General features: G+C 54.8%; 7 protein-coding genes across 7 annotated transcripts; 2 read left to right on the top strand and 5 right to left on the bottom strand.

Annotated features, from left to right (window-relative positions):
* Nucleotides 1–2,079: 2,079 nt before the first annotated feature.
* JN550_008852 (uncharacterized protein) lies at nt 2,080–2,788 on the top strand (the record flags this gene model as incomplete). Its single annotated transcript, XM_049320858.1, has 2 exons — nt 2,080–2,204; nt 2,485–2,788. 2 exons carry the CDS (start codon nt 2,080–2,082, stop codon nt 2,786–2,788), a joined length of 429 nt encoding a protein of 142 aa, XP_049169238.1.
* Nucleotides 2,789–3,686: 898 nt separating this feature from the next.
* Nucleotides 3,687–4,892, bottom strand: JN550_008851 (uncharacterized protein; the record flags this gene model as incomplete). The annotated part of the gene is made up of 1 exon (XM_049320857.1): nt 3,687–4,892. The coding sequence occupies one exon, from the start codon at nt 4,890–4,892 to the stop codon at nt 3,687–3,689; it is 1,206 nt and encodes a 401-aa protein (XP_049169237.1).
* Nucleotides 4,893–6,032: 1,140 nt separating this feature from the next.
* JN550_008850 (uncharacterized protein) lies at nt 6,033–7,773 on the bottom strand (the record flags this gene model as incomplete). The annotated part of the gene is made up of 5 exons (XM_049320856.1): nt 6,033–6,146; nt 6,198–6,690; nt 6,755–6,880; nt 6,932–7,499; nt 7,548–7,773. 5 exons carry the CDS (start codon nt 7,771–7,773, stop codon nt 6,033–6,035), a joined length of 1,527 nt encoding a protein of 508 aa, XP_049169236.1.
* Nucleotides 7,774–10,277: 2,504 nt separating this feature from the next.
* JN550_008849 (uncharacterized protein) lies at nt 10,278–12,101 on the top strand (the record flags this gene model as incomplete). Its single annotated transcript, XM_049320855.1, has 1 exon — nt 10,278–12,101. One exon carries the CDS (start codon nt 10,278–10,280, stop codon nt 12,099–12,101), a length of 1,824 nt encoding a protein of 607 aa, XP_049169235.1.
* Nucleotides 12,102–13,258: 1,157 nt separating this feature from the next.
* Nucleotides 13,259–15,212, bottom strand: JN550_008848 (uncharacterized protein; the record flags this gene model as incomplete). The annotated part of the gene is made up of 2 exons (XM_049320854.1): nt 13,259–14,762; nt 14,890–15,212. The coding sequence occupies 2 exons, from the start codon at nt 15,210–15,212 to the stop codon at nt 13,259–13,261; spliced, it is 1,827 nt and encodes a 608-aa protein (XP_049169234.1).
* Nucleotides 15,213–15,683: 471 nt separating this feature from the next.
* On the bottom strand, nt 15,684–15,998 carry JN550_008847 (uncharacterized protein; the record flags this gene model as incomplete). Its single annotated transcript, XM_049320853.1, has 1 exon — nt 15,684–15,998. One exon carries the CDS (start codon nt 15,996–15,998, stop codon nt 15,684–15,686), a length of 315 nt encoding a protein of 104 aa, XP_049169233.1.
* A 2,201-nt stretch (nt 15,999–18,199) lies between these two features.
* On the bottom strand, nt 18,200–19,568 carry JN550_008846 (uncharacterized protein; the record flags this gene model as incomplete). The annotated part of the gene is made up of 2 exons (XM_049320852.1): nt 18,200–19,417; nt 19,485–19,568. 2 exons carry the CDS (start codon nt 19,566–19,568, stop codon nt 18,200–18,202), a joined length of 1,302 nt encoding a protein of 433 aa, XP_049169232.1.
* Nucleotides 19,569–19,830: the final 262 nt, after the last annotated feature.

Below are 19,830 nucleotides of genomic sequence, written 5' to 3'. Positions count from 1 at the left end.
AGAGTGGCCATGGCAACTAAAACTCCACCTTCGGTGTTAAGTCGTCAATGCTTCACGTGCTTAGATGCCCAGCGATGTACCTGATTTGAATGAATAATTGGCTTATGATGACAGCTCGCAGGTTGATTGCCCGAGGGTCGCGAGGGTATTTCCTGGGGTAAATACGATAATCCGGGGTAAGTGGGGAGGAATACGAGAAATGCGAGTCCTTAACATTGGAGCAACGGGGCTTCAAGGATTATCTGTATTAGCTTCGCGGAACTACTCGTGGGTGTGTGGAGCATGGAAAAACGACTATTTGCAGTCCTGTCCAATGTGAGTTCGTGACCATCCTTCATATGACTTGGATAATATGGCCAGTGCCGCGCAAAGGGGAGACTCGGCATCTTTAACGGCGAGAACTCGAGTTATTCTGTGTCATTCTCCGAATAAGATACTGAAATAGATATACCTCAGAACAAAACAGACAAGCATGCGTCATATTTGCGAGCATTGGGCCGAAATATCTGCAATGGCGTCGTGGGCAGGTTTAGTTGTATAATCTGCCCACCACAAATCAGGATTGCCATACCCCGGAACCGTATCGCATACCCAGGAATGAGGATCATAGAACCCCCCAACCAACGCACAAATGCACATCCAAGCATGCGCGAACCGAGTCCGCGTATATCTGCGCTTGACTTTTAACCTGCGCTAGGGTTCGGGAATCTCAATAAAGACATCAAGCTTGGTCAAGGACGCTTCGACGCCCAGATCAGCAAAACTCTGCATAAATGCGACTTGCTTCTCGTAATTAGGTGCCAGTATAACGGGATCATGTGCTTGTAGTCCTACACCATCGACTTGAATCTCCCTCTCATAAGTCCCATGATGAGTTGGACAGCACTCTGCGATTTATCGTTAATTTGCTCGATACCGTAATCGTTATAATACAGCTTCGCCGCATCAGGGCTCTATTTCGCGACTAGGTTACAAGCCATGTCGATATATCCAGACCCAATTGTGTTATGCCATATAGTCTCGCGGAAAGAGCCATAATCATTGAGGGCTTTATTGACAACATCTTATGAGTAGCATTGGCTTTTAAAGTGGGTGACAATCTCCCGGATGTGATTCTCCATAACCGAAATTAGCGTCGCGTTATCTCATGTTTGTGCAGTCAAGCAGTCTGGAAGTCGATTGTACCAGATGAGCGTGTGGCAACGAACTAACTAGTTATTAGTCCGTGCTTCACGGATATTCAAGGCTGCCAGAGTGAAATCGAAATGCCTCGTTCCGGTTCAGTGACTATCCACTGTGTTTCCATCCTTAGGCTGTGGTTGAATACGGGGATGAGATGATTCACAAACCTTCTGGGAGTCCTCCGGTGTCATTTGGCCAAAGTGGTGCTGGTTTACTAGAGTATCCATCCACCTGCTATCATTGAAATGGTCGGTGTAGGAGGCGGTGCCACCATCGGCAGGAGCACTGGGAGCGCTGCAAGAGATGGCAGCCACCAGGGAGGACAGGCCGGCCTCCAAAATAAACGTTCAAGTTATAAATTACAGTTCCCGCATTCCATTGCGTACTTCATGTCTAGTCAACCTAAGGCTAGATCTTTACTTCCGACCAGCGTGGTTGATACCTTCCTCGTTAATCTACTTTTTGGCAGGCCCTCGTGTTACTTTAACCACTAACTACCTGTTTAAGCAAAAGAAAATAAAGCCACTCTTCAAGATGAAGTTCCTTCCCATCATCCCTTTTTAATCGTCGCTGGCGCCATGTCGAGCTACGGGTAAGTCCGAGTCCCGGCTTTCCCGATATCTCTACCTATCAAACCGCCGGCAAGCGCAATCCCGGAATAGTTCTTAGACCCTGATGACTGCTATCTGCCGCCCAGGCCCTGCGGTACCGAAGCCGGAGATCGGGGCGAGCGTGTAGGAGACTCCCATAACAATACATAGCATGCGTCGTTCACTCCCCATAGCGTACCAATGACATACTGAGAGCCCGTTACCTGGCATGTAGCGATCAAGTGAAAGCCGTCATCTGTTCTTCGCAGACAGCGGCATCGCCAAACCGTCCGGTCGTCTCTTCAGCATGCTCAACGATCTCAATACTGTGGCTACCGGGATTCTGAATAGTACTCTTCTCACGCCCGAAAAGACGACAAAGTGGCTGAAGCCCATCAAGCATACCGCGCATCTTAACCACAGCGTTGGGGGGTCGTGGGGGAAAATGTCTGCTACATACACCCTAAAGGATCACGCAGTGCAGGCGTCGTTATGGGAGTTTATACTAGATCGAGTGGCTCGGGTTCTAACCGTGGGGCTATGGTATTGATTCTGCACTACAGAGCTGGGTTCGACCTCATTGTTGAATTCGTTCCACCAATGTGGTCCCGGCGGCAACAGCTTGCTTTAGACGCCGTCGTCAGAGAACTCCTCCCTGCTCTTAAGCCTGAACCGCCGCCGGGGCTAAAGCGAGCTCCTCTGGCACCTATAGGTCCACGGACTCGGGCCTGAACATGACTCTGACTGTTGGGATCAATGGCGACGTCTCAAGTCTGAACATCATGGAGCAAATTAGCAATGGTGCCAAAATCCTCGCCAACCAGGGAGCGGCCTTCAGCACAACGGGTGGCCTGCGCTTCCTACCGGTTATTGCCGAAAGAAGCAGCAACAAGTTTGCATATAGAATCCAGAACATTGTCAGTAAGCAGGCTGCCGATGAAGGAATCTCCACAGGGCCTTTAAACGGGTTTCAGGCCCCGAATTACAATTGGCCACTCGCCGGTCCAATGACATAAATGCGTAACCGGTCAACTCAGCCATATTCGATGTCCATAGAGACGGGCAAGCAGTGGCAGTCGATTTATCTGGATTCAGCGTCAAACTGGAGAAGAACAAATAGGTCATTGTCGTGAAACTAGACGGAAACACGGTTGATGTGCAGCTCTACGAGGGTTTGCTATCGGATGGAAAGACATATATCTCTAGTTAAGCAGGCATTCTTGGGCGGCCCATCATAGAATTAAATACTCCTATCAGCTATCAACCTCTAATGAAGGAGGTATTCAAGTGAGAACGTGTAGGCTCTGGCAGAAATGCAAGCCGAATGGCCAATCCCAGCATATTGACAGCGCCAACTCGTAGGGTTTCAAAGGGCTGTTTCTACTAATTGCCCTTGCGACTTCATGGCTTCTTGCCCCGAGTGTAATCGATTTGTGAAATCTCCAGCTGGGCAGCCACATTCGTAGTTTCCACGGCCGAAGTTAAGTATAACATGCCCATGCACATTTATCTAATTCTTTGATTCTCTAAGGGCATTAGAGTTTCTTAGCAGTTAAACCTAAACTGGTTCTTTTCCGGGGAACAGAAACGAAACACGAAACAATCGTGCTAAAGCTGTGGGTCTCACCCTATTAGAAGTTGCATTCAAACACCGGCTAAGCGTAAGTGCATAGACCTGGGTTCGTCCTAACAATTTTAACGAGTGTCTCACATGTTTAGCAAATGAAATCAGGCGAATTTGAACGTCTGACAGCTATTGAAGAGTGCACGAGAAATTGACGTGTTTTGACCATTCTATTGGTAGCTCAAAAGCTTTCTAGATCTAGAAAGAATTTTTCTTGACATATATACATTAGAATTCATAATTTTTGGACGTTAGCATCGTGAGACGTAACCGCGTGCCCATGATTCAGACTACAGCGCGCTCACAAGCAAGTACATGGCGATACTTGACAGCAACGCCGAGGCCGGGAAGCCGAGCTTAGAGTCCCCAGAAGCCGCTGGCTGAGCGGTGCCTGTAGCAGCAGCAGAGCTGCTGCTACTCGCACTGCTCCTAGCAGTGGAGAGGGTCGCAACCAAAAAGGTGCTCGAGGCGTTCGCACTTGTCTGCGCCGCACTGGTAGCTAAGGAACCGCTGCCAGTTGCAGTGTAGGAGTGGACCGGCGAGACAAGGGTAGTGGCAGTACCACTAGCAAGCGACTCCGTAGTTTGCGCGCTGGAACTTGCGATGACGGTGGAAGGGGCGGCGGCCAATGAGGTTGTGGACGCCGCGACTGTCGAGGCGGGGGCGGTCTCGTATTCCGTAACAGAAGTCGAGCCGCTGGTGACCTGCAGGAAGACGGCATCGATGGCTGAAGTCGTTGGCGTGCTGGCAGCCACGGACGAAGAGCTCGTCGCTTTGGCTGCAGAGGTCGCGGCTTTCGCTCCAGAGTCTGCACCAGCCTCAGCGTAGGTATATGAGCTGGCGACGGCCCCGCTGCCGGCCACCACAACCTTGCCAGACTGGTATTCGATGTTGTGAACTGGGGCCGAAGTTAGGGAAGTGGTAAGGCCTAGAGTGTGTCCGCAGCTAGGCTGGTTGCTGGTGGCCAGGTCGAGTGTGCAAGTCTCGTCATAGCCTAGAGTGCAAATAGCATCACAGATGTTGTACAAGACGTGGTTCTGAGCAACCCAGCTCTCCGGCTCCGCGAGACAGCTAGCCAGGTAGTTCATGCTGTTCGAAGCACTGAGAGGCAGCTTGTTGCCTTCAGTAAGGATGAGATCGGCACACTCGGAAGCGTCCACCTCTTCGTACTCCATGGCGACACCCCCGCCGGTGATAGCATCAACGGCGGCCGACTTGCCCGTCTGGAGGTAGGCCCAGGCGTCGTAACTAATGTCATGGGCGCCTCCGGACTGGTCGATTCGTAGAAGATTGACAGAGCGATCTCCATAGGTGAGCTTAATACAGATGTTGTTGCAGTCGACGGAGCCAGGCCAGTAGGCTACACGGTTGGTATCAATCTTGCAACCAAGCACACCGACGGAAGAAGAGTACGAGTCGTGAGGCGTCGTGCTGACGCTTGTTGCCGCGGTGCCTGCCGCGAGGGCCAAGAAAGTGATGTAGTCGAAGCCGTACATCTTTCCAGAGGAAAAGTAAATGATAAAAGACAATTGGTCGTGAGGATAAGGGCACTCGTGTATCCTTGCTGGGTATCTGATATTCCTGTGGTCTCCGAGAGTCTGTGCCGAAGGGTGTGTGTGAGTGAATGAGTGGATTGAATGTGGTTATAGTCGCCCGCTGGGTTGGACTGCGCGACTCTGTCAAAGGAGTGACTTTTTTCTGAATGGGACCAACGCTCTCTAGGAGCAAAGACTGGACGGCCACAAATCGCGGCCGAGAATGAGGGTGGTTTAGCTGGGTGAAAGAAGGACTTGGAAGAAGTGCCAACGCCGCCACGAGAGGGAAGAAATCCCAGCGACAGGATCCAGCAGGACCGGCGCCATTGCGCCCCAGGGCTAACGTAGGTACCTAACTTGGGCCGATCTTGGCCATTTTGGCTCGGTACCTGAGAGCTGAGGAGAGGAGGTGCCAGGGACAGGGTTGGTGGTGTGGTGCGTCCGGGGCAAGGCTAGGGGCCAGTGCCCAGTGGAGAGTCAGCAATCAGAGCGCAGCCCCAGCGCAGCCCCAGCCCGACAACGCCAACAGCGCCAACGGCCGGGTCATCTTCCCTGTGGTGTTACCCTGGTACCCACGTGTTTGTGATTGGACGGTGCTCAGATGAGCACCACTTCTTTGAACTTCTCACGCAGGAACCCGTCCTTGGCGTCACGTGTGATGGCACCCATGGGCTTGCCGGGGACATTCTCCAGTCTGTGCGTAACTTAACTCGCCATTGCCGTCTGTTTCGTTTCTGGGCCCGCATCACCTGGACACAGCGCTGCGCTGGTGACCAATGTGGAGAGGTCGAAACGCAAAGCGTTTCGCTATTGTCCGTTTCGATAAATGAGTGCCAACGAACGGCATTTGCTCAAGTCAGACCTTGGGTGCGATGCCTCCATCCTCAGAGGCAAAGTTGCCCATGATCAGCAGCACTCAGGCATATAGAGCAGCCCTTTGTCCTCTGCAACGCCGCATCGGTAGTTGGTTGGACGCCCCCCAGCGAATAATTTGTATCTGGTGTTGTGTTGGTTTTTGTTGTTATTTGTACGGAGTGATTATGGACACCATACATGTCGTCCTATCTTTCTCGCTCTCCTACCGCTATAACGCCGGTTTCTTCAGGCTCTCACTGTGACCACCACATTGAATCCATTCATCAGATAAAAGCCGGCATTTTTGATGTCGGCAGGGTGTGCTGGGTCTACTATTGCGAACTCGTACCGGCTTAAAAGCTGAAATGACTTTAGCGGGCTTTCTTGAAAAGTTCCTCCGGTGACACTTACCTCGGGCAAAGTTTTGTTCATTTCCATGAATACCAAAGGCCTCCCCAGGCACTGGTATCTTCCATATCCAAATTGAAAGTCGAGACATTCGACCATAGAGCTAAATCTTGCCTCTGCTAAGTTCAACCACCGCTCGGGTCGGAACAGATCTGCGTCCTCGCCCCAGAACTGCGTATTTCTTAGAGCCCCCCACACATCCATGCCAACCTGTGTACCAGCCGGGAGCCTGTAGCCAGCGACCATATCGCCGCCAATCGGTACTTCTTTGAATGCAAGGGGAGTTCCGCCAGGATAGATTCGCAGGCCTTCTCGGACAACGGCTTGCAGATAGGGCAGCTGCCTGGCCTCGGAGCTCTGAACGGGTGAGCTTAGCAACCCATCCGCTTTGGCCTTGTCGAGTTCCGATAGCAGGATCTTATATGCTCTTGGATTTGAAGTCAAAAATAAAACGGTCCTGCGAATTGCAGTCGCGACGGAGTCAGTTCCAGCAACTCTTCGATCCACATTAGTTCTTTATTTCCTCTTTGAGTACTGTGATTACAAGGCTGTCAACTTACACAGAAACTAGCAACTGATTCACAGCTTCGTCCTTGGTAACACCCATTTTCATGAACATACCCACCAAATCCCTACGGCCATCGGGACCTTCCTTGTAACGAGCGCCAACGACTTCTTCGCTATGCCTGAATTTGCCCCAGTAAGCATGCATGTTGAGGAGGGACAGTGATCTATACCTTATAAACTTTCCAAGGCCAGCGGGATCTGTGGCCTTGGGAAGTGCCCCACGAAATGGCCATAGTTGTGCTGCCCGTGCCAGAGTTGGAAGAACAGCTGATGTGGCTGCCACCGAGAAAAAATCCTTGTTCCATTTGAGGAAACCATAAAAGTCATAACCTTCATCCAAGAAACCAAAGGCCTTGCCGAACGTAATATCACCGACGATGTCCAAAGCAAACAAGTGAGTAATCGCGGCAATATCCATAATCTGGCAGAAACCCGTCTTGTCCCCAGAGCTTATACGCGAGACGTATTTTCTGTCAATAAGAGCAACCAGACAGCGAAGCTGGCGATCGACTGCCTGTTCCATCTCAGCAGAACCACGGAAGCCAGCCGCGATTTTGCTTCTGAATGCGGTGTGGCTGGGCTCATGTACCGTAGAAAACGAATGGTCTCGTTCTTTGATGAAGCGGAAAGGACGATACCAGCCTCCTTTGCTATAAGGAGATTTGACACCAGATATCCTCTGGACAGTTTTGACGTCGCTGGTGATCACAGAATTCGGGCCGACCCTGACCAATGGTCCTACGCTAGCATTAGATATGCAAATATGTCGAACCCTCTGCAACTCACCATACTTTTGTGTCCATCTCAGAATCTCGGAGTGCGGACTACCGTCCAGATGCGTCTTCAGGAAACCGAGCGACGAGATAGATTGGAACAGCGGCCCAGGAACATGGCTCAAGCGGATATAGGAACGGATACTGGTTGTGATAATTATGATGAGAAGGCCTAGCAAGACCTTCCAGTCGGCCAGGACACCAGCTATCGAGCAGCTCTGCCCGGTGTTGAAAGTCATCGTGATTTATGCGGCAACACTGCGCAACACTCGCTCAATGTGCCAGAAAATTTGTGACGGGAGGCGGGGTTTACCCACGCAACCCGGGAAACATACATTTAAGAAGTCGACAGCTTACCTGCTGGCATCGTGTAGGCCGGAGACTAACTCCGTTCAATATGTACAGTGGACTATGTGGACATTGCCGGCCGACAGGGTTCTGCAGAGTGTGGAGCCACATGATCTTGATCTTTGTTCTATCCGTAATGTCTTGCAAATAGTATTGTGACTTGTTCTATCCACCTCTTTTCCCATCCCACCGTCTACTCATAAGGAGTCGTTTTGAGACTAACGAGCATCTAGGTATGTTCATCCTCAGCAGTCTCGCAGCGTGAAAGCGTTGAATAATCACTGAATGTGATTGCAATGCACTGCTTCGCCGTACCCAGTCGGGAGCACTGAACCAAGGCAAGTGAGAGGCTACATCAGTCAGTCGATGGGTGCACCTGGAGTCCAGTATGGGACGAAGCTTGAAGCTATATTCATGCAATTACTCACCTATGTGCTGTGTCCGTATTTTGGCAGAAGTACACGCCTAGATGCCACATTATCACCATTTTAATGCCCAGTTTTAATGGAATTAGGGATGGAGTGGGAAAATCATCAATATCAATCATAGATGGTCGATATATCACAAATCAAAAAATACGGAAATGATATCTGATCGCGGTTATGTCATGCCTGCAGCAGGGAACTCGTTATCCACTCGGCCGCTCCTATGTACAGGGCAGGTGAATAATTCGTAGAGAAGCGCTTGATTTGATCCCATTAGCCCCGGTGTCTACCTATCACATTATGGCACCGCGTAAACACTCCATGCCCTACGTGCACATCCAAGAGTACTTGACTCAGGGCTTGCAACATGGTTGTGAGGCGCTCACTCGGACCTGGATTTACCACACCAATATGCACAGAGTAGAATTTAGGCAAAGCACCTTACCGTAGGTGAGCCGAGTCTGAGTCAACAGTCTTAGTAACTTCGCGCGGCTTTGTACCTGATTCGCAAACCGACTCGAATTCGTCGGATTCGAATGGTGGACGAAAACACTTCTGGACCACCGTGGTGCTATGGAGCTTGACGACCGGAGTGTTCTGATTGCTCCTTCTTCAGCTACGTCTGGAAGCCCGAATTACGAAGAGAACCCTAATTAATATAAAGCTATATGGTTAAGCTGATTTTGAAGGGTATGTATATCACCATGTTTTGCTGCTGCGACGATTGGGCGCGACCCGAAGTCTTGATTTAGGTGGTGGCTTGGATGGTATGGGAGTCGTCGGTTCTGGCTCCAGAGGAAGAATGGCCCTCAGTTGGCAGCACTGCTCCGGCACCTGGCCGGCGGGGGTTGACCAGGGTCTTTGGGTCTTTCTGGTGGAGAGCACTCGGGGCTCTCAACTTGGAGCAGCCTCTTGAGCTCCAATAAGATGGCTGATCATCAGGACCCAGTCGGCGCGGCTTGCCAAGGGTCTTCCTTACACCGCAGCGTCCCTCTCTCCACAAGTGGGCTCCCAGGCAGGCCAGGCATTACTGACATGCAAGTCAGACGTCACCGTCAGAGGCAGGTCAAGGGACCAGGTATCACGTCCAAGGTTAACTTGCTTAGCTGTCGGCGGGCTTCATGCGAAAGCTTGAAACTCGCTGCTCAGACGACAGCCTTCCCCCCCCCTAGGACAGCTGGATCGTGAACACTCCCTTTCCAACATTCCATCAAATCCACTCCTCTTGCTTTTGCTTGGAGCCAAACACAAGTCACCTAGGTAAGCGCCTTTGAGCTCGGTTAGCTACCCGTACAAGGGCGCGTTGCATAGCTGTCTTCAGACTTCACAGCAGTCCCTTGTGATCACGGCTACTTGTCCCCTTCTGCTGCTCCCATAAACTCTCTTTTCTCTCCTGACAGCGAACATCCACCATAGGCATCCAAGGTAGCCTGGTCCACAGATAGCTGGAGGTAGATAGACACACACACAGTTGCGCTGCGTCTCCGAATTCTGGCCATACCTAGCCCAAGCCCGCCTGGGGGTTTTGGTCCAACCACAGGTCGCCATACCGACACGTCCTTCAACCACAACAATCCAGAGGCCTGTCCTCCCACTCGGCCAACCCACCATCAACCGCGCTCAACTGCGATAGCATACTCCATACCCTGATACACAGTCGCCGTTATTCAGATCAGACCCCGCTCACCACCACTCGCGCCGTGGTCACACGGCCTCTAGTCGCCCTCCCGAGCTCGCTACAGGCCATCGCTTCCGTCACGCTGTCCTTCCCATGCTATCCACTGCCGAGTCTGCAGATCGAACCCTATCTTCTTGCGTGCTTGTGCCCGCTTAGCTGCTGTCCATCCCGCTCGCGACCAGCTTCACGCCCCACGGTGAGTTAGAGCCCCCTTCTTCGCCGTCACATCTTCGATCCTATAAGTCCCAGGCATGACAAACATCCCTCTTCCTCTTTGCTCGAATCGCGACCCATGGCTGACGTTCTCATCATCAGAGGAGCCAACGCGCTTCGCCAGCTCTCGTTCCGTCACGATCTCAGGCGATACCCGTCCCACACCATCAGCGAGATGGCAGAGCCAAGTAGCCTGCCACTCCCCATACCGGGCTCCAAGTCCGACGACAACACCCTCACCGATAGCGATCCCGTCCTGACCCCGGACGATGCCACTGCCTCGCCCTCTCTGAGCGCCTCGCCTACCGATCATGTCCCCGGCCCCGGAGACACCCCGACCTTGGAGCCCATGAAGAGCCCGAGGATGTCGAGGAATCCCTCGTTTTCTGGCAGCTCCTCGTACCAGGAGGACTGGGAGGCGTTTCCCCCTCTAGACCGTCTGACCGTACTGGATCTTCTCGACAACTTTGCCCTGCCGCAGCAGCTGGAGAAACTCCAGAAGGGCATCTCGGCCCAGACCGAGAAGGTTCGCAAGTCGAGGGAGGCCTTAAAGTCCAGAAGTAATCATGCCAAGGAACGCATGGTTGAGCAGTGGCGGCGACGCGTGCCCTCGGCCGAGGAGCAGCTAGACCGCTACCGAGCCCGCATGCGCAAGAGCGTCGACAAGCTGGGCCGCCAGTGGAACGACACCAAGGTCATCACGGCGCGCGAGAAGGTCTCGTTCATCTGTGGTGTCATGAACATCTTCGTCAGTGGCTATCTGATCGGCGCGTGCCCCGAGTACTTTCACCTTTGGTACACGGCCCAGCTGGTCTACTTCATGCCCATCCGCTACTATTCGTACCACCGCCGCGGCTACCACTACTTCCTGGCCGACCTCTGCTACTTTGTCAACCTGCTGCTCTTCTTCAGTCTGTGGGTCTTCCCCGGCTCCAAGCGTCTCTTCGTCGCCTCCTTCTGTCTCGCCTTCGGCAACAACGCCGTGGCCATCATCATGTGGCGCAACTCGCTCGTCTTCCACAGCTTCGACAAGGTCACCTCGCTCTTCATCCACATCATGCCGTGTGCGACGCTTCACTGCATCACTCACTTGATCACTGAGGAGCAGCAGAAGGAGCGCTTCCCCGCCCTCTGGACCGTCAAGACCTCGCCGCCCGGCTCGCCTACGGCCTACGCCAATGTGATTTCCATGCTGGCCTGGTCCACCATTCCCTACCTGTTCTGGCAACTTGCGTACTACTTCTTCATCACAGTGCGCCGCCGTGAGAAGATCGCCGCCGGCCGCCCGACCTCGTTCACCTGGTTGCGCAAGTCGTACTCCAAGGCCTGGATTGGCAAGCTGGTGCTCTCGTTGCCGTCGTGGGCGCAGGAGCCAGCCTTCATGATGATCCAGTACAGTTACGCCGTGCTCACAATGCTGCCCTGCCCGCTCTGGTTCTACAGCCGCTGGGCCTCGGCCGCGTTTCTTATGACCGTGTTCATCTGGAGCGTCTACAACGGCTCGACGTACTATATCGACGTCTTCGGCAAGCGCTTCCAGAAGGAGCTCGAGACCATGAAGGCCGAGGTGGCCAAGTGGCAGAACAGCCCCGAGCTCATGCTGCACTCGCCGCTGATGACCCCGGCCGACGAGAAGAAGGACAAGCTGCAGCCCATCGACGCCGCGAGCGAGATGCTGAGGCGCGAGGACATTGCCGCTAAGGAGGGCAGCGTCAGGGTCTCTGATCCGGCCAGCGGCCGGAATATGGACGTCGACTCGATCCCGCTCCTGAACGACGAGGGGAGATCCAAGGATGGGACGTTGGCCGACCCGGCGGCCAACGTCATATCGACTGCCCTCGATGCGGACCCGAGCGCTAGGGACGCTGCGAGGGCGAGAAAGCCTGCAGCGAACCAGGAATAGTGAAGGGGGGAAATGTTTCGTCGCAGTGCCGTTTTGTTTTGGTCGGCCCTGCATATTTTTTATGACCTTGGGGCTGGGTTGCTTTTCAGGGATACGTGGCACTTGTGACTCGCAGAGCAGCAATCCAGCCTCTGGGGTTTGGAGTTATCGTACGGACCTTTGCATCTGCTTTCTATTTGATATTTGGCCAAGTTAACGAAGCACTCATCATCGTTCAGGATATTTGATACCCCCTTACTATTAGTCACGTATAATACACGGAACGGCGCGCTAGACGAAGCCGGGGGAGGTGGTGTGTATAGGTGTCGGGACATCGCTGGGTAGATCGGGGTCAATCTGGGTAGAATACAAACCAGTCACATGAATCAATCAAGCCATTGCCACATGATGAACACCCAGGTCATATTTCAAAGAGTATATTTGCCTGCTATCTGATTTACCAGGCAGCGGTTTGCTACCGTGTTTCTCGAGTGCTGCGGTGCAAGCTCTATCATAGGGCAGTGGTGCTGGTCTGTGACTGGGCCACATCGCTGTCTGCAACTATGCCGCTCTCTTATGATGCCGTACTTTACACGCGGAGCCTCGCGTGACGCAGAGCGGCAGGTACTTGGCTCGGAACAGCAGCATTGGGCTGCCCCTTGGAGCACTCATGCCCCATCGACTGATGGAAGGCAGCCGTTCCCCTCCCTCTGCAGCCAGCCATCATCAATGCGTGGGCGTCTCGTCGCAGTACGAAAAAAGAAGCAAAAAATAGGAGCTGTATACTCTCGAGCAAATATGAACAGGCAATATGCCGATTAAAAAAGTGGGAGTTTGGTCTTGCCAAGATCCGTTTGTCCACACAACGCCAATGGATGCAAAGCTGCCATGGAGGGGTTTTGGGTATTCCGGGCCCAGATGTCGCTGTCTCATGTCGTCACAAAAACAAAAGATAAAAGGATAAAAAAAGCCGTGCCGTTTCCATTTCGTGCCCTTCCAATTCCATTCCATTCGTTCCATTCCCTTTCGTAGCGGTGAAAATGCAGAGTTGCGTGCGTTAACATGACGGGTATCCATACACGGTACGTAGTGTCGTCGTGGCTGAGTCGAGGTTTCGTTATTCGAACACTGGAGAGTTGAGATTTAGCTGGGGCCGGCCATCGGTTGGTGGCTGTCCATCAACGGATGACCCCCCAGTCCGCAAGCCGTCCCCCTCCTCCTCCATCGGCGTCTTCGCGGGCGCCGGGTCTCCTTCCAAAGACGGTCCAGAACCTGAGCGTTTCGTCGCCTGCGCCGGTCACCACCACGCGGCCGTCGGGGCTCATGGCCAGATAGAGTACTCGATAGGTATGACCTGTTAGACTGGCGACCTGCGTCATGGACGGGTACTTCCAGACGACAATCTGGTTCTGGCTGTATCCATGTGTCGATACAATCTCATTGGAGTTCTTGGACCATGCTAGGTTACAGACCTGACTGCCTGTGTCGACCTCGTTAATGACAGTGCCGCGGACCGTGTCATGGAAAATGATACGCCGATCGGCTGTACCACCACCGGACGCCAATAAGCCGCGCTGGTGGGGGGACCAGGCGATGGCCTTGACGGCTGCTGTATGATCCGAGAACTTCCACAGCGGCGTATCCGAGAGTTTGTCCCAGACCATAAGCTTGTTATCGTTGCCACCGCTGGCGAGCTGTCCGTCGTCGCAGTTCCACTTCAACCCACATACCTCCTGTTTGTGGCCCACGAGCTTGCGCATCCATTGATCAGGAGCGCGAACGTCGCGGTGGTATATAAGGCGATCCCGTGACCCCGAAGTCAGAATATGGGTATTCCACGCGAGTGAGCCGACACGGGCCGTGTGTCCTGTCATAGTCCTCAGACGTCGTGTCCTCTCAGCATCCCAGATTTGTACGAGGCCCTTGCCTGTGCCTATGGCAAGGTGTGTACCCTTTTGTATCCACGATACACTCGTGACGGTGTCGTCCTCTAGGGTGCAGAGCTTGTTAACCCTGCTTGTCTGCGCATTCCACATATAGACGCTAGATCCAAGACCGACGCCGAGGACGTTAGCGCTTCCCCAATCGACTAAATTCAGGTAGAAGTCATCTGCGAGCTCTGGGGCATCCAGGACTTTGTAGGGCACCTTGGAAACAGCCCGCGGTTGCCGCCTGGGACTCAATAGCATCTGTTGGCTGCCGAATCGAACTGGCGACAAGCTATAGATCTCTGACCTCGTGTCGAGATTTGGCCCGTGCCGGCTCTGGGGGGTCCTTGATGGTGTCGGGTGGCCGGCAATGTTGGTGTGATGCCGCGGGGACATGTATGAGAAGAGGTTCTTGTGGGGCGTTGAGGGCGTAAATGACGATGGAAGTGAAGGTGGCTGATTATTAGGGGGGGTATGGGACCTTGTAGGGTCGTGAACGCGCGTGGAGTGGTTAGAACCTGGGGCATTCCCGTCTGGCGAGCGAGCAGACGAAGCTGCTTGCGGTATGGTGTTTTCGAATAGCTCAGACCGCAGCAAGGTGGAAAATGTCCGGTTGGCCTCTTCTGTCCTCTGGAAGTGAAGCTCACCATGAGGAGTGCGCTTCTTCTGGCGGGAAGGAGTAGCTGGCGAGCCCTCATCATGCAGCAGGCTGAAGCTCGCATGTAGGTCTTGCCCTGAGCGCGACGGTATGAACCTAGGCATTGTTAGTGGAGCTGCGCAGTAGAGACCAGGCAATGACAGAAATGCCCATCGGTGCTGGGTACGGCGAAGACGCGGCAACGGGTACGGGAACGCAACATGTGCGTCAAGGGCTGGCATACCTGTCGCCGTTTATCCTTTGACGTTTCCTGCTCGGACTCGCGCCCGGAGTGCTGTCTCGACGATCTGCGGATAGTTCCCTCGACAGGGCTCTCGACAGGATATCGGCGTCGACGCCGCTGGGGGCCATCCTGCCACCGTGGCGGACGCTTTTGGCGTTGCCTCCGGCTACATCGCTGGCCGTGAGGCGCGCCTCCAAGCGGCCACGATCGGACGGCGGGGGCGGGGTGGACATGCGTGCGGGCGTTGCGGCCGATGCTGGGCTATTCGCATCCTCCATGGCTCGCTTTGGCGGCGCGAGTGCTACCGGTTGTTCTGATTCCATCGTCATCGCCGTCGGGGACGGTGCAACAGGGCGAGGGGGGGCCCGGGAGAGACGTGGGCCGCCTGACGAAGGCGAGAGCGAAGCGCAGTAAATGTCAAAAGATGCGGCTACCGCAGGAGTTTGGATTGCCTGCTGTTCGTCAAAGATGCGCAGGCTGCGTTCGCCAGCAAGGTTCGTCCGATGGTGAGGGGATGCGTTGGTGCGCCAGGCCTAGACACACGAGAGAGGCACGAGCGATGGATGCAACCCAGGCGCCTTTGGCGAAGGAGGCTGAAAGCGGAGGGGTAATCGTTGTTGATGTGGTCGCCGCGGGATGCCCATGGGATGCTCTCGGCAGAAGTCCCAAGAATGGCCTCCGGCTCCCGCTGGGCGCTCTATCGCATACTCCGCTGACGTGCAACCGGGCGACGCAATTCGACACGGGGGTTGGCTGGATGTTGGAGTGGACAGTGGCTGGCGCTCAGCTGCAGCTCAGCAGGGCGATTGCTCAGATGCGGCGTATGGCTTTGCTGTGATGCCAATCTGCCGAAGGATTCCAGGCGTGTTCGCAACCAACGCCAGCTGGGTCGTCGTGGTGGTGGCGGCGGGGAGTGATGCTGTCGGCGGGTGTCGTCTGTCGCCGTGATTAGCGATGGCGGGTGTAGTTGGAAGTTTGGAGAGGAGCCGGTGCAGGTGGTGGTGACGGGCGACGGGCGACGGGCGACGGGGCGGGAAGCACTGGACCTTTGAGATCTGGGCCGGCAGCCTTTGGTGCAGTACCACCAGTCCAGCCAGCCCATAGCACATGGGGACATGGGGACATGGGGACATGGGCCATCTACCACTCTGTGCTCCTCCTCCTCTCAGCAGCACACCTGGGGGGACTGGGCGGGACACAAGGGACACGGCTGGGCTGGGCACATCGGACGGGCTCCTAAGCTAGGGGCCTTGGTTAGGCGGTGTTAGTGCCGCGTGCCCAGGGGCGGACGGTGACGGTACCAGCTGCACGTCGCGCTAAAGGCCTGCAGCACAGGACCCAAACATGCCTGGGCCCCCCCTTGTCGCCCGCTGGTCTCGGCTGTTACGCGCCCAAGGACACGACCGCTACCAGCCAAGTTACAGGTCGGGCTGGTTTGGCTATCTCGCAACCCAGACACACAGCAAAGAGAATCAGACAACCGTCTTATCATTTTGGCAAAAACTCAAGGCCAAAAGGGCAGATTGGCAATTGCCTCTTACGCTGTAGTTAGCAACCATGTTGTATCCTCTGCTCTGAACTGTGTACAATTCCATGGCCCAACCCGGTGTCCCAAGTCTGGTCAATCGCGTAGCTCCACCGGGCTATCTCTGGTTACATAGCTCGTTTGTCCAACCCGTAGCTCGCGGTGGCTGGCAATGTAAGCGCGTAAAACACACTCTCTGGGCTTACCACCGGATTCCAAGGAGGCTGGGGAAAGAACTCGACGGTTACCTGTAGTTTTGGCGCAAAACACGCTCCCAGTTCCCCAGTCGCCCACGTATCCCGAAGGGGACATTCAAAAGAAACTCGTCTGACCTCGGCCATAACAAAACACCGCCGACAGGCCAGTGGTGGCCCCCGTCTTGGCCACGTCCCTTGAAGCAGTGAGGCCCATCGTCGCGGCCTGAACGCGGTGTCAAAGGGGAGGGGTTGCTCGCATCCATGTGTGTAGTGTGTTAGCAGAACAACAAAGAAACGCGCCGCTGCCAACTCCGCAGTCGGGAGCCCATCCTCTGCACGCATACGGCGCCATGTCAAGATTCCCAAAGCAAATGGCGTTTGGCTCCAACCCCAGCTGCCGTCTTCTCTGTTATGTTTGTAGTCCCGCAACTGGACTGAGACTATTGTGTATGGATGTCTCTTCTTCTCCCTCTCTGTGTGTGTCTACTTGCATGTAGTATATCGTTGGGGACGAATGACATGGGCAAACGTTCAAACGCCCAATTTCTGATCGAATAACCGGCGTGATAACAGTCGCGGTAGGCTTTCTGTTTGTTTTGCTCGACCTGCATGCATCGCTATTATGCCCTCCTTCTGAATCGACGCGCCTGAGCTGGTTGGAAGCTTCTGACTGGCCGGCGCCCAAATTCCCCAGGGGGTCGCTTTGGCCCGTCTTCTCGCCTTGATAGGCTGCGGCTGCACGCATCCCAACGCCCTTTGCATGGACCAAAACAAACCCGCTGCTCCTCAGTGCTCACCTTGATCTTACTAATTGAGTACGGTGCACTATGACACTATCAGGTCCTCATAGCGTGCCATTGCTGTAATATGCGATCTACAGGAGATGTCTACCTAACTAACTTAGGTACCTAGGTACCTAGGTCGTTTGCGATGCATCAAAGGTCTTGGACGCCGTTCAGGGAAATCTCCATGTTCGCCCAACTAACATCTGCGAATTTTGACAAAGGGCACCTATGTAAGTTGTTCACTTCAACGTGCTGAAACCATGCCGCGCAAGCCAACCCTGAAATATGTCGTCTGACTATGGAAGCTCTTTCTTGCCTCATTCTTTCTATAATCCCCCACCAAGCTCGCTGGTCCAACTTACCTACCCCTCCTACTCACTTAGTAGTAGTACGGAGTATAGCTCGCAGATCCTCAAGGTTACACTTGCACCCGTCCTCTACCATTAATCATGCTTGTCATAACAGTGAGACACGCGCACTGGGGAAAAGTTTACGAGTGGTGTTCGTCTGAATTCATCGTGGTCTATCGCTTTCCAAGCAAAGCAGAAAGCTTACTCTGCACCGAGAGAGGGAAACTCCCCAACGCCTGCCCAATGCCATGTGCCCACCTTCAAGTGGCCCACCGCTCACTGCGCTTTTCCATGCCCAAACACCACCGCCAGACTTAACGCTGAGCTGGGACGCGTGCAGACATACCGACTAGATTCCGCACGCTCCCAAATCACATATGCGTGACTGCCCAGGGCCTGCTTCCGTAGCTGCTTCCGTGCCTGCCATGCGGCGCACACCCTAAGCTGAGACCCCTAGTCGAATAGATCACCTGCCTTCTGCCGACGCCGCGACCTTCCATCGGATTTGTCGGCAAAGAGCTCCTTGCCCGTGTTGGGCCCCAGCTTGTCGGGAAACAACTCCTTGGCCGTCTTTGCACCGCCCTTGATTGCGAAGCCTTGGTCTGCACTTCGCTGCCCAGCCGTGCCACGTATGCTGAACCCGGAGCTGCTGGGGTCTGTGATCCTGTCCGCCAGCCGCCCACTGGGAGACGAGACACGGTCCTCGAGCCTCCTGCCGCGAGGCAACGGCTTTTCGTCGTGACTCCCATCGAAGACGGGCAAGGCGAACTTCTTGGTGAGCTCGTCGGCATCGTCCAGGCGGTTGCTCTCTGACGACGCCGCATTATCTGGGAAGAGCTCCTTGCTGCGGTTGGGGCGGGTCAGGCGATCCTTGATGGCTCGGCCACCACGCCGGTTCCGCTCGGCTGATCCCTCGCTGGGTGGTGTCTCCCCCATGCCGTGGTCTCCGTCACGGTCACGCGCCGGCGAAGCCGACCGACCCCTGCCGGAGGTACCACCAGGGAACAACTCTTTGTTGCGATTTGCACTGCGGTACGACCTTGATCTCCGGTCGTCGCTATCGTAATCGGGCGTGAACGACCGTCGCCGACGCGGGCGCGGGTGTGAGTCGCCCTTCCGGGTGGCTATAGCAGAGGTATCGTCGTCGTACAGGTTGACATCAAATTCGTCGACGGGTTCGTCCATGCGCGAATAGCCGTCCCTCCGACGGCGGTCTCCGCCTCCGTCGCGCCGGTCACGGTACTTCTTCCGGTTCTCGGGGTCGAACTCAGGGTTCAGGAGGTAGAAGCGACTCCTCTCAGCAGCCTTGGGCTGCTTCTTGTCGGCGACAACGGCGACCCGCACCTGGAGGACGACGGTGGGTTTCTGGGAGAAGGCCTTGGCTGGGAGGAGCTCGAGCGCCGGGAGCAGGGACACGTCGGCGATCTCGACGGAGGAAAACCCGACCAATGCCTCTTGGGCTACGGACTCGGACGGGTAGATCAGATTGGCCGAGCTGTCGTCGATCCACTCGATCCTCTCGAAGGCGCTGTTCGGGTAGTGCTCGGCGGCATAAGCCTTGATGTCGTTCGGGTTCATCTGATCCAGTCCCCGGATGTGTACCTTATTCGGGACCAGAGAGGTGCTCTCAGGTTGGTCTGGGGGTGGAGCGTCGACCACCTCGCCGGGGGACTGCAGTGATGGTAAGCTTGAGAGCGCGCAGGGCCGCGGGTGACCAAGAGGAGGGGCATGCACGTACAGGAGTATCCTGAGGCTGCGCATTGATGGGCTCGTCCGGCACGAGGTCGACGTCCACGTCCATGTCCAGGTCCATGGCATCCATCCTCGACAGCTGTGGCCCTGCTGGGGCGCAGAAAGAGCGATGGGCCGAGGTGGTCTGGATGCGCCGTCGGGTGGAAGGAACCGAGAGAAAGAAGGCGATGAGGCGGTGGTACGATCAAGTGTTGATATTGGCTGGTGGTTGTTCGGGTTCCAACGTGTCTGGGGGGAGGGGTTGCGGATCAAGAAAGAACCCTTTGCGGTGATGCGCAAGCAGAATAAGCCGTGCGTGCTACTCTGAACCTATTATGGTAGGCAGACAACCG

Source organism: Neoarthrinium moseri (assembly GCF_022829205.1).
Source record: "Neoarthrinium moseri strain CBS 164.80 chromosome Unknown scaffold38_Wmoseri_CBS_16480, whole genome shotgun sequence".
Lineage (NCBI taxonomy): Eukaryota > Fungi > Ascomycota > Sordariomycetes > Amphisphaeriales > Apiosporaceae > Neoarthrinium > Neoarthrinium moseri.
The sequence above is the reverse complement of the archived record's forward strand: the minus strand, read 5'-3'. Positions and strand labels throughout refer to the sequence as shown.